The following is a 13,878-nucleotide window of genomic DNA, read 5'->3' on the forward strand; positions in this document are numbered from 1 at the left end:
CCGTGCTTTCGACCAAAACAGGCGCAGCTTGATGACATCATCAACATGTGCTATCACGGTAGAGTGGTATAGTCAAAATCTTTACCGTTGGCAAAATTTATATTGTTTCTACGGTATACCGTTTATACCGCCCACCCCTAATTCAACATGACTTAAAACTCAAATGTCAAAGGAAATAAACAAAATATTTAAAGTCAATCATTCTGATGATAATTGTACTTTGACCTTTAACCTCTCTCCTCTGTGTTGTTTCCTCTTTCAGACCAGAAAAATATCACAGCTGAGTCTGGACAGGACGTCACTCTGACATGTCGAGCTCCAAACAACATCAGAGTTGCAAGATGGAGCAGAGCTGACCTGGAATACAAAAATGTGCTTTTGTATGGAGACAACCAATTTTTTCCAGCCAACCAGCATCCATCTTTTAAGAACCGGGTGGACCTGCAAGAAAGACAGAAGAAGGATGGAGACGTGTCTTTGATTCTGAAGGATGTGACGATGAATGACGCTGGAACATACGAGTGTCGTGTCTACATGGAACAAATATTATCATGGAAGATCATCAGCATCATCCACCTGAGTGTTGTTGATCCTAGAGGTGAGTGAGTAGAGTTGAGTGTGTGTGTGATCAGAGGTGAAGCTGCTTCCTGGTTGTTGATGTTTGTTTGTTGTATGGATGAGCTGGTGGATGTCAGAGGGAGACAGATGTTTCTCCAGCTGTTGTCTTTGTGGCTGGTAGTCTAGAGTTCACTTGTGTTCACTTATTATCAGCACATGTTGTTGTTCTGTGGAAGCTAACATCTTGTAGTTTCTGACACTTTGCATGTTTAGCATGAGGCTAAAATTCCCCCTCAGTGGGTCACTGGTGACCTGCTGGATGTTCAGAGGTTCATTAAATCCAACATGACTAAAAACTCAAATGTCAAAGGAAATAAACAAAATATTCAAAGTCAATCATTCTGATCACAATTGAACTTTGACCTTTAACCTCTCTGCTCTGTGTTGTTTCCTCTTTCAGATCAGGAAATGATAACAGCTGAGTCTGGACAGGACGTCACTCTGACATGTCGAGCTCCAAACAAAAAGATCATAGTTTTAAGATGGAGCAGAGCTGACTTGGAGCCAAAATATGTCCTTTCATACTGGAATGGTCACTTTGATCCAGATCACCAGCATCCATCATTTAAGAACCGGGTGGATCTGCAGGACAGACAGATGAAGGACGGAGACGTGTCTTTGATTCTGAAGGATGTGACGATTAATGACGCTGGAACATTCGGGTGTCGTGTCTTCATCGCAGAAACAGACTCATGGCAGCTCATCAGCATCATCAGCCTGAGTGTTGTTCCTCCTCCAGGTGAGTGAGTAGAGTTGAGTGTGTGTGTGATCAGAGGTGAAGCTGCTTCCTGGTTGTTGATGTTTGTTTGTTGTATGGATGAGCTGGTGGATGTCAGAGGTAGACAGATGTTTTTCCAGCTGTTGTCTCTAACTCGTGTGTAAACATCTGCTGTAACTGTGTCGGTCTACTTGAACTTGAAATCACATCAGAATCAGAATCTTTATTAATCCCTAAAGAAATTATGTGGGTTTACAGTTGCAGACAGATGGCCATGGGCAAGAATGATTTCTTGTGTCGTTTAGTGGTGCATTGTGGGTAATCTCAGTGTCTCACTGAGTGTGCTCCTGTGGTTAGCCAGCACGTTATGGAGTGGGTGGGAGGAATTATCCAGCATTGTCTTTATCTTGGACAACATCCGCCTCTCTGATACCACCCTAACAGAGTCCAGCTCCATTCCCATAACATTACTGGCCTTGTGGATGAGTTTATTTAGTCTGTTGGGATGTGCAGCATGCAACAGCGTAGATGGTTGCACTGGCCACAACAGAGTCGTAGAAAATCCTGAGCATTGTCCAACAGATGTTGAAGGACCTCAGTCGCCTCAAAAATAGAGACGACTCTGGCCCTTTCTGTAAAGTGCTGTGGTGTTTTTAGCCCAGTCCGGTTTATTGTAAATGTATACTCCGAGGTATTTATAGTCCTCCACAATGTCCACTTTTACCCTCCGGATTGAAACAGGGGTCAAGTATTTCCTGGTCTTCCTAAAATCCACCACCAATTCCTTGGTCTTTGCCACATTGAGCTGTAGATGATTCTGCATGCACCATGTGATGAAGGAGTCGGCCACAGCCCGGTACTCTGTCTCATCATCCCTGCTGATGCATCCAACCACTGCAGAGTCACCAGAAAACTTCTGAAGATGGCAACTAGGGCTGCCACAATCGATTATTTTGATAGTCGACTAGTATCTGAGTATTTTTGCGATTAGTCGACTAATCAGATCATGCAGCCATTAGACGTAAAACGTACAGCTTATTGCACCAGCAGCATCTGCTCTTATATAACTATCATTAGCTTCCAGCTTTATGTGTTTAAAGTATGTGCTAACTAAAAATAAAGACAAGATGATAGTTTCTTAAATTTTAATGAAATTTGCAGATTGTTTCGGTGAAGTTTAATAAACTCCTTGCTATCTAAAATATAACAGGACACCGAGTATATTCTCGAGCATCTCACACTTCTGATAATCAGTTGTCTGCTTGACGTTTATTCAGCTGCTGTGTAAAAACTATAACTTTAATCTCAGGCAAACCGATTTACTCAGGAACAAATAAATACTGAAAAAAGCCAAACAAAAACATTGTAAGTTATCTAAGTGACTTATGTATGTTTAACCTGAGTAGCGAAAGACGGCGGTGGGTTTGAAAACGATTTGCCGGGAGTCCGGTGTTCTCACGGGCTCTACTGAGCCTTGCCCCCGGCTCGCTATCGAGCTGGTGGGTAACAGACGTCTCCGAAAACGTCGGAGCGCTTTTGAAAATATGTGGTGTCTTGATAAACTGAGCAGATATTTGAGGTTTACACAGCTACATTCTCGCCTGAAAATATGTTAAACGGTTATTTTGTGACCCAGAAAGAGTAATAAGAGTAATATTAACACTAACTAGCTGCCGCCATTGTTGGAAACCGAGCTGGGCCGCGCTATGAATTCTGGGACAGAGCTACTTCTTCTTCTTCAGGGTTTAACGGCAGCTGGCAAATGCAGTGCTGCCATCTTGTGTTTCAGTCCGTTATTACACTCTTAAATCCTACTACTTATTCCTGCGTCTTTTGGGATCTTACAAAGCTTCAAACGACGCGTCGACTATTAAATCAGTCGTCAACGATTTTGATAGTCGACGTAATCGTGACTAGTCGACTAATCGTGGCAGCCCTAATGGCAACACAACAAACATTAGCCCCAAAGCCAAAGTTAACAAAGCAGCATAGCGCAACGAATTCAATTGAAATCAATATAAGACTTATTTGTAATGTACATCAACAATTATGTTATGATAAATTACGTAATAACTACAACAGAAGACTTACCTTTGTAGAAATGCTTGGAGCAGACTAACATGTGAGCTGGAGTGTTCTGGGACGTTATATTTGGTCTTCAAATGGCTGCAATCCAGGCCATCTGTTGGCTCTTTGTTACTTCGGAAACATGACATGAACAATTTCTCTTCCACGATGGAATCCGCTAAAAGCCGATCTCTTTACCCAGCGGCTTCCTGTCACTGTCATGTGACCGGCTACTGCAGTTAATAATACAACAGCTTCTTGCCATTCTTTGTGTTTCTTTTTTATTGCTTTGTGACTGTTTTCTTGTGAAAGCCTGCGTTCACTTGTACCACTTACCAATCCTACAATCCTTTGCGGTTTTGACGTCACATTTTCGAGCTCTATTGTCTTTAGCCTCTCTGATCTTGTCCTTTAGTAACACCTGGACCCTTCTTGTCATTGAGGAAAGATGTGGTCTGTCCCCCTCTGGTGGTAGTTATGGCAGAGTGGATAGTGGTACATGCTGGCACAGGGAGGAACATAAGCAGCCCCCAAGATTACATGGGTAAATTCCCTGGGCAAATAATACAGCCTGAGTCCAACAGTGCACAGTTCAGTGTCCAGGCAGCATTCTTTGATTGATATGTGGGCAAGGTTACACCACCAGTTGTTAACAAGAAGAGTAAGCTCCCCTCCTTTCTGCTTACCGCTTGCGGCACTGTCCCTGTCCGTCCGAACAGTTCGAAGCCTTCCACAGATGTGTTATCGTCGGAAATGTCCTGATGCATCCATGATTCTGTGAAACACATCAGGCTACATTCCCGATATTCCTTCTGACTCTGTGCTAGCATCGTTAGCTCATCAATTTTATTTGCTAATGACTGAACATTTGTTGTTCACATCCTTGTTGTGTTTTCCTCCAGATTTCAGCTGGCACGTCTGTGGGTCTGAGTACTATCAGCTGCTCTTTCGAGTAAACAGCCCGTGCAGTGTGTAGAAGTTGTGCTGTGGTCCTGTTGCTCGATAAAAGGAACATTTCCCAACCCCAAGTAGATCAAAAACTCTCTCAATCCACATGATTGAAATAAAGTTTTTAAAACAGACGCAAGTACAAGTAAAGAAAACAATAAGTAATAAAAAAGCTAGACTAAAGAGAAAAAGCGGGAACAACTGGAAAAGGCAGCATGCTTGTTGACACATGTACACTACTACCTGGTGCGCACCTGGAAATCTAGCTGGTACAAACTAAATAATGTTTATATCTGTGATAAAGATTATGTGTCTGGTTCACATGTGAATGATTTGTTTGAAATAATTATTTTTTTATATGGACTCAGTTTGTCTGTGTGTATGAAGAACATACAAGACTGAGTGGGCACCTAACATCTGTAATGCAGCTGTGACAGAGACAAAGAAGTGTAATGTGTGTGTCAGTGTGATGTGTTGTAGCTTCAGGAGTCAGTATACAGCTACAAAGGTTTTTGTTGCAGACATCCATGAACATATACAACAATTTGTTGTTTATTTCTTTTGACTCAAATGTCAAAGTAAAAAAAACAAAATATTTAAAGTCAATCATTCTGATCATAATTGCACTTTGACCTTTAACCTCTCTGCTCTGTGTTGTTTCCTCTTTCAGTCCAGAAAACCATCACAGCTGTGCCTGGACAGAACGTCGTTCTGCCATGTCGAGCTCCAAACAACAACATCATAGTTGTGCAGTGGAGCAGAGCTGACCTGGGAGATGAATATGTGCTTTTGTACCGGGATGAGTGGTTTGATCTTGATGACCAGCATCCATCTTTTAGGTACCGGGTGGATCTGCAGGACAGACAGATGAAGGATGGAGACGTGTCTTTGATTCTGAAGAATGTGATGATTAATGATGCTGGAACATACGAGTGTCGTGTCTACATGGCAGAAACACGCTTATTAAAGCCCATCAGCATCATCACACTGAAAGTTCTTCCTCCAGGTGAGTGAGTAGAGTTGAGTGTGTGTGTGATCAGAGGTGAAGCTGCTTCCTGGTTGTTGATGTTTGTTTGTTGTATGGATGAGCTGGTGGAAGTCAGAGGGAGACAGATGTTTCTCCAGCTGTTGTCTTTATGGCTGGTAGTCTAGAGTTGTAGAGCTTTAAATTCAGTTTAATCTGTTGATAAATCCCTATTTAACAGTTTAACATCATCAGTAATGCTAACGCGGAAGTCTGTAAGTGCGTCGATATATTAAACTTTCCTGTTTGACAACATGTTCATGTTTTTCCATGCAGGTGAGGTTCGAAACAAAACTGTGTTAATCTCTCAAATAAAATGAATCCACAGCATAAGTCGGGTTTGCAAACTATATTGTGACGAGCTGAGAATTCTTACAACAAACGACCCACACTGAGGTTGAGCCTGCTATTCCGCCTGAAGTGGGGAGGTCGAGCTCTTTATTGAACAGTACGCTTTAGTACATGGTGCTTCAGAGGGTCAATAACCTTTGAACTCTCTCATGGCGAGAGAGTCTCTTTCAGCTTTATCTTTTAGCATGACATGTCAGGCTAAAATTCCCCCTCAGTGGGTCACTGGTGACCTGGTGAATGTTCAGAGGTTCATTAAATCCAACATGACTATAAACTCAAATGTCAAAGGAAATAAAGAAAATATTTAAAGTCAATCATTCTGATCATGATTGTACTTTGACCTTTAACCTCTCTGCTCTGTGTTGTTTCCTCTTTCAGAGCAGAAAACCATCACAGCTGAGCCTGGAGAGGACGTCATTCTGCCATGTCGAGCACTAAACAAGATCATAGCTCTAAGGTGGAGCAGAGCTGACCTGGGAGATGAATATGTGCTTTTGTTCAAGGATGGCCGATTTGAACCAGAGGGTCAGCATCCATCATTTAAGAACCGGGTGGATCTGCAGGACAGACAGATGAAGGATGGAGACGTGTCTTTGATTCTGAAGGATGTGACGACTAATGATGCTGGAACATACGAGTGTGTTGTCATCCCCAGTGGTGGAGGCAGTTCGAAGCCCATCAGCATCGTCACACTGAGTGTTGTTCCTCCAGGTGAGTGAGTAGAGTTGAGTGTGTGTGTGATCAGAGGTGATTTCTAATTACTGTGTCTGAAAAGCAACTTAATTACTCAATAAGTAATTTAACTAAATACTTCTTAAAATCCATATAAACCTTGAGTGGACAAACAATAGAAATTAAACTCTTTAAATAATAAATCATTTTTTTTAAAGACGGAGTCTCTACAGCAATGGCCCCCAACCTTTTTTGCGCCACGGACCGGTTTGTGCCTGACAATATTTTCACGGACCGGCCTTTAAGGTGTCGCAGATAAATATAACAAAATAAAACTAGTAGCAGTACCGAAAAAAAGAAGAATTATTCATAACACACGTGAAAAGAGCCAGGAAAACAGAGTTAACGAAAAAAACCGACAACAAAATAACGCTAAAAACCGATATTGGCCCAGTACCAAATGACCGGTCCGTGGCCCGGGGGTTGGGGACCGCTGCTCTACAGTACGCAGCGGTAGCATCTCTTTCACAGTGTAGCCTGCAATTATTTTTTTAAGCTCACCTTCAGACGCTTTCTGTGCTGCTGACGTAAAATCAGGTTTTGCTGCTTAGCAGGAGTTGCCGCGGTGTTATCCATGGATGATGAACAAGGATCACTCAGAAGTGTTCGTCTATGCTCTGGTGTCAGGCGCTTCAGTAGATTACTCGCGCTATTAACAGCAGCCGATGGTTTTTACATATTACCGTAATGTTCTTGGCTGCTTGTTTCAGAAAAGTGAAGAGACGGGAATATGTCCATTTCATAAAACAGCCACTCGCTTCAGCCGAGTCCGACATCTTCCGCTGTAGAATACGACTATGCAGCAAACTGGCCTTGAAATGACGTGCAGCTGCACTACAGCGATGTTAAAGTAACAGAGTTTATTTTTACCTTTAGAAGATAAATTATTGAAATTAAATAATGATATTTATCGATATTCAGTGGAAAAGTAATTTAATTACAGTAACGTGTTACACCCAACACTGCTTACGAGGACATTATACTGCCGCTGTCAAATCATCAAAATTTAAAACAAATGTCCTCATATGTGGATCTCATTTTACTCAGAAACTCAGGAAAAAAAATAATGCTATTTATTTATGCTTGCTAAAAAGATAATTCTTTGTTTTTACATTCATAGGGTCCCAATCAGTCCAAATAGCAAAGACAAATTAAAAATGCATGCCATGAAAGAGTTCAGGTCTTAAAGTCAATCATTCTGATCATGATTGTACTTTGACCTTTAACTTCTCTCCTCTGTGTTGTTTCCTCTTTCAGAGCAGAAAACCATCACAGCTGAGTCTGGACAGAACGTCACTCTGACATGTCGAGTTCCACAAGGCAAACCCATCAGAGCTGTGAAGTGGAGCAGAGCTGACCTGGGAGATAATGATGTGCTTTTCTACCGGGATGAGCAGCTGGATCCAGATCACCAGCATCCATCTTTTAGGTACCGGGTTGATCTGCAGGACAGACAGATGAAGGATGGAGACGTGTCTTTGATTCTGAAGGATGTAAAGATTAATGATGCTGGAATATACAAGTGTCGTGTCTTCATGGCAGAAACACACTCATGGAAGTATATCAACAGCACCTACCTTCATGTTGATCCTCCAGGTGAGTGAGTAGAGTTGAGTGTGTGTGTGATCAGAGGTGAAGCTGCTTCCTGGTTGTTGATGTTTGTTTCTAAAGATGTTGTTGATGAGACTTTGTAGAAAGCAGCTGGTCTGAGTGATGTGATCAGAGTGCAGTAGATAATGTCTGACAGCAGTTTGAAGAGGAAATGGATTCTGTTCTGTTCTTCACTCATCACCTACCTGACAGCTGACACCTCACACCTGTTTCTCACCTGCAGGTCAGACAGGAGGACTCAGAGTGGATGGATCTGTTGGACTGCTCATTGGTCTGAATGTTTTTGCCGTGTTTCTTGTTGCTGTTGTTATTGTTTTTGTGATCTATAGAAAATATGAACGAGAGAACGGGGATCTTAACTCCTACTAACCTCTAACCTTAGGAGGTAGAAACGTCTCAGAGCTTTTTCCAGCGTTGAGTCTGCTGCTGCTGTTCAGAGTTCTGGGTGTTGTCAGTGTTTAAAATCCTGCAGAAACAGATGAGCTGAGCACAGACAACAGGCCCACAAACCCTGTATGTATATTTCATTTTTACTCAATGTTTTTGTCTTGAGGTTTAAAAGATTGTCCTACTGATCAACAGACCAAACGGCCTCTTCGGACTTCCATGCAAACAAGAACTGTTGGCTCCACCTTTAAAGAATAAGAGGAAGTGAAGCGATCATCCATCTTTGATTCCTGGTTCACACTGAAACACGAGGAGTCGGAGGGCTTTTCTTCTTCTCTGATGTGTTTCTGCCTCCTCGTCTGAAGGAGGAGATAAAGTGAAGGAAGCACAGATGTGTCCTTAGCAGGAGAGTTTAACCTTCAGTTTTAATAGAAGGCAACAGCTGGAGGATGAACAAGTCTTCCTTTTTATTACAAGTTTATTAAACAAAGATTTCTTCTTTTCTTTAATGAAACTTTGATATTAGTAAATTACACAGAAACATCAGTCAGTAGTTACAGGTATGTAAACACTCACTCACTGTTTTAAATGTTCCCTTCTCTTATTTCCTACAATGCATCCTAAATTACTCACATCTTACTCCTTCTCACTGGAGGAGAGGAGTCAAGGAAACAAGGATTTAAGTGGACCACAGGTGCAGTCCAGCTACAGCTGTGTTTATGAGCTCAGGTGTTCATCACATGTATGATTTTTATGCTGACTTTAAATTCACAACATGGATCAAAGTGAAAGACTTTGAAGTTTAACTCTTCCTTCCTCCATGGTTGTACTTGTGTGTCACACCTCTTTGACACATTAAAAACAAAAGAAGCTTCTGGGAAGGATCACCTGTGCAGCCTCCTGTCTCCTCCGTCCTCCACATGTGCTTCTAATACATCGTACGACATGAGAGAAGCATCACTGATGATCTGCTTGTATCCATGTTAGTTTTTAAAGTTCAACATCTCCCTCTAGTGGCCATATATAAAACATGTGTGAGGATGGTGTTCATGTAAACTCTGATACATTTTTTCTTATGACTTTAGTATGAAGGTAAACATCAAAATTGCAGCATCATGGGTTTTTTTTTGTTTCTTTATCTAAAACGTGAAATCTTGTTCAGTTGTAATTGTGTGTCTAACTGTACTTACTGAGTGTTGTTCACTGTGAGCTGGACTGTGTGTTTGTGGTCTGTGGTTAACTGAAGCTAACAGCTTTACAGTCCAGCATCCTGTTTCTGAGGACAGGACTCTTTATTTTAAACACTGGAAGGAACCTGAAGGCATCATTTGGATAAGTAAAAATATTAATGAGAGACACTGATATATCAGTGTCTTTATTTAAATTGTGAATGTGACTTTTATAAAGTTGGTCATTTGGTAGTTTCTGTGACATCCTGACATGTTGAACATCATATCACACCCAGAAATATGCATGAAAAACCTGCTCCACTTCAACATTATTTATCAACAATGTTTCTCCACCATCTTTTTTGCAATTTCCAAATAACGTAAATGTGGTTTTATTCAAATTTAGTGATAACTTATTTCTATCAAACCATGTTTTCAGTTGAAGCATTTCTTGTGTGAAAATTCACAAAAGCTGCTGCAAAGTCTCTCGAGCAGAGAAAATATTTGTATCATCCACAAATAAAATAAACTGTAATAGCTCCGGATGTTTTACATATATGATTAATGTACAGGAGAAATGTGTCAAACAGAAAATTTAAGTTGTTGTGGTTTGGTTGATTGATTTTTATGATATTGAATTGATAAGAAAATAAAGACTAAACCACAACCTGAGCCTAAAAACATCTGGCACAACATTCGGTGTCTTTAATGATTTGTTCAATTTGTTGTAAAGAATAAAGATCATTCTCTAGTAGTAGTTGTTGAATATTTGCTCAGTGTGTTCTTTTATATGACTTCAAAGTCCATTTTCTGTTGTTTAATTCTTAGGTAAATTAAAGCAATGTGAGTATCGGAAATACACTTTCATTATTTATTTATTTTTATTTAAATGACAGTGTCATATTGCAATTGTGTTTTATTAAACTACATAAACATGGAGCAGCTAAATCTGTGGTGAGGACCTGTGTTCTTGAATAGTTGACTTTAGTTCTCACAAAGCATGTAAGTCGCCTCAAGCCTCTTGAGGCGACTGTTGTTGTGATTTGACGCTGTATAAACAAAATTGAATTGAATATTTTATTTACTGTTCCTCAACCTGTGAAGCATTGATGGTGTCTCTCAGTATTTAAGGTGGAGTTGGGCTAAGAAAAAAACCACAAAGCTGAAGTATTTATTGTCTGATAAACTACAAAGTCATGAACATGTGACTCAGACTGGATTAACTTCTGGATCACATCTTCTGAACCAGCTCAGAGCTCCTGAAAAAAAAAAAGCGGAGGAGAGACCCGGATGGGATTCACCCACAACAACATGCCCGCAGGCTCCTCTGGGAGACAGCTAAGCCAAAAGAGACTGAGGCTACAGCTACACCTTCCAGATAAATTTGAAAAGTGTTTTCGTCTGAAATCACTCTGCGTCCACGCTATCGTTTTCAGTCGTTCTGAGATTTTCGTTCACATTGAAACAACTAATCGCCCTGTGTCATTTCTGTCTGCTGTTTATTTACTTTTCGTCTTCTTAAAACATCACGGCAAAATGTTGAGGAAAAAAACAAGTTTTTTAAATGAACTGACAATGAGGTGCAGTTCTTCCTGCGATTAACACAAAAGTACCAAATTGCAAAAGCGAGTTAGAATTAAAGATTTTGAAGGAAAGCTATCTGGAGCATGTACAAACTGATATTATCTTTAATATGGCTGTCAAAATTGAGAGCAAACAAAACATCTGCTGTTTAATTCCCTCTGCCAACTTAGGTTGATTGGTCACATGACTGCATCATATGACTAACATGCGTCATAGTTTCCAAAATTCTCCGCTTTCGCTGTTCACTTCTAATCGCTCAGTTTTCCTTGACCAAAAACGCCGTCTCGGTGTGGACAGAAGGCCAAAACAGAGAGTATTACTGTGGACATGGCTTGAGCGCTGGGCCCAGACATGGCGAGGGCCCCCCACACTCCAGAAGTGGCCCGACAGAGCCAGCGGGGACCAGGCCCTGCCAAACAGCCACCAGGAGTGAGCCAGTATTTGTATTCATTATCATCATGCTCTCTGGACCATATGGAAATCACACCCATGTTGCTTGCGCGTGAAAAAAAGATGGCGCCTGTGCTTGGCTTGACTTCTACCTCTCTGCGTTGTATTGTATCTAGTGCTATTAAATCAGCCCTAATGTTTACTATAGGGAGCTATGTTGCTGTGATTTATGACCATTCTTCTCTGATCCACATCCAATAGTTTATCTTGATCAGAACAGTTATAAGAAAACTTTTCCCCCCACCATTTGTGTGCTCTTTTTCCTCACTGGATTACTTATTACTACTTATAAAATCCTAAGAAGAAATCGAAAAGAGGCTTTAGGTCCAGCATCCAGGTACACATTATACCTGCTGTGCCCTCATAGCTTGCGTCGCAAAAACAATGGTTGGTCCTGCTGGGGTTTGCTGTTAGTTCCGCTTCCACAAGCTGATGTGGAACCTGTGCTGCCAGCATTTAGTCGGACTGCAGAATCTCCTTATCATATTAAGCGAACCAGAATTGTCACTTAAAGTCGAACTTTATGCTTTCTCCATCTTGAAGTGATTACATCCTTGCATTACATACTTTAGGTACCTTCCAGAGGTGATAAAAGCTGGAGGAGAGCAGTGCGGGTGTGGGGTAGGCTTTTCTTGGATTTCCTCTGCGTGTGAGTCTGTGCTGTTCTAGCCTAGATGTTGGAAAAGGTCCGTTGTCTGCGTTTGACCAGCCCATCACACAATGCATGGCTCTTTGTGAGTAGCTTTCAACTGAGCAGTTGTTCTCTTAGGTGAAGTGGCCTCCATTTCTTTTGGGTGGCCTGTCTGATTTATTGTTAAAGCAGCGTTGCGGGCTCTTTCTTTTGTCACTGTTTATATGGTTATTGGTTTAATGGTTACAATAAAGCCTCATTATAAGTTAAACACCTCTGCCTGGCATCCTTTTCATTCCAAAGATTGATGACCTCGCTCCACTTCTTCTAGTTCTTTAAAGGTGGAGCCAACACTTCCTGTTTACATGCAGTAGCCATGTTGGATTTTTAGGAAAGTGTCTTTGGGTGTGTGAGAATAGATTCATTAATATAGAATATAGATCAGAGTTAAAGAGAATATAGTTTGTGATTACTTGCAACATTTAATATTGTGGTTAATGGGTGTAAGAATACAAAATAGAAAATAGGCCTGGAATGGGAACAAAAAACTGGAGTGCAGGGGAGGAGGACAATGAACCCCCACTCCCAGGGCAGGAAGCAAGAGTTACTGAGAGTGAGGGGCAGACAAAGGGCAAATGGACACTACCTTAAAAGGAGACGGGGGTCAGGGTGTCCCCAGATAGCAAGGAGACATTGACTAAACATAGTTTCAATATCAGGTGCTTCTGTTGAATCAATGTTGAAATGTTGACCCAACATCACTTTTGCACCATTTTTTAATATTGAAACGTCAGGTTTTGATATTGAATCAATGTTAAACACTGACATTGATTCAATGTCAAAACACTGTTAATGTTGAAACAATGTCAGATTCTGATATTGAATCACTGATGAACTCTGATGTTGATTTTCCATCACTTTTGCACCCTTGGTTACTATTGAAACAATAAAGTCATGATTAAAAATCAGTACTTACAGGTATTTGTATTAATAAAAAAACGCTGCAAATTACCAGCAATACTTAAACTTGCAAAAATGACAATTGTGTATGATCCACAAATAGGAAACCCATAATATGCTGGACATTGTCTTACAATTTGTCATGTCCGTAATAATATCCCTGTAAAATGAAGCATCTGGCATTATGTAATAAAATGACACACATCTCTGTATCAATTACAAAGTAATTTATTATATTTTTAAAAAGTTTCTTTGTTACATGTATTGGTTACAGGTCACTTATTGTTTTTAGTTTACTCGGGGATCAAGCTGGATATCGGGCATCCTGCACCACCCATGTTTTCTGAAGGGTAGCGGAGAGATTTCTGCACTGCTTGGGCGAAGGCAAACTCAGAGACAGGGTTTACCCCCACCCGCTGAGTCAGGCCATCTGGGACACAAACAAACACAAAAAGAAGGGAAAAAATATCCCAAATTAGAGCTTAAATATGAATAACCTCTTGTCTATTGTCTTCAGCAGGGAGAAAGCATCTAAACTACTAGGCTGATTAATGTGAAAGTCACAAGGCAGAAATCAGCAAACTGCTGCCTCACTTTGATTCTCAAAGAGCCATTAGCTGAATAAGCT

At 40.9% G+C, this 13,878-nt stretch overlaps 1 protein-coding gene across 9 annotated transcripts in view; it reads left to right on the plus strand.

Moving 5' to 3' along the window:
- The window catches only part of LOC102077300 (hemicentin-2), a 49,040-nt gene extending 38,658 nt beyond the window's left edge, over positions 1-10,382 (plus strand). For 8 of the 9 annotated variants that reach the window (XM_019356943.2, XM_019356945.2, XM_025905753.1 and 5 more), the window contains 6 exons: positions 263-598; positions 1,019-1,357; positions 5,022-5,357; positions 6,105-6,437; positions 7,716-8,054; positions 8,293-10,382. In XM_019356943.2, the coding sequence (XP_019212488.1) occupies positions 263-598; positions 1,019-1,357; positions 5,022-5,357; positions 6,105-6,437; positions 7,716-8,054; positions 8,293-8,438 (1,829 nt within the window). In that variant the 3' untranslated portion in view covers positions 8,439-10,382. The remainder of the gene's footprint in view (positions 1-262; positions 599-1,018; positions 1,358-5,021; positions 5,358-6,104; positions 6,438-7,715; positions 8,055-8,292) is intronic. The other variant, XM_025905754.1, reaches the window with a different exon arrangement.
- The last annotated feature ends 3,496 nt before the right edge of the window (positions 10,383-13,878 follow it).

This window comes from Oreochromis niloticus, linkage group LG3 (genome assembly GCF_001858045.2).
Source record: "Oreochromis niloticus isolate F11D_XX linkage group LG3, O_niloticus_UMD_NMBU, whole genome shotgun sequence".
In the NCBI taxonomy this organism is placed as follows: Eukaryota; Metazoa; Chordata; class Actinopteri; order Cichliformes; family Cichlidae; genus Oreochromis; species Oreochromis niloticus.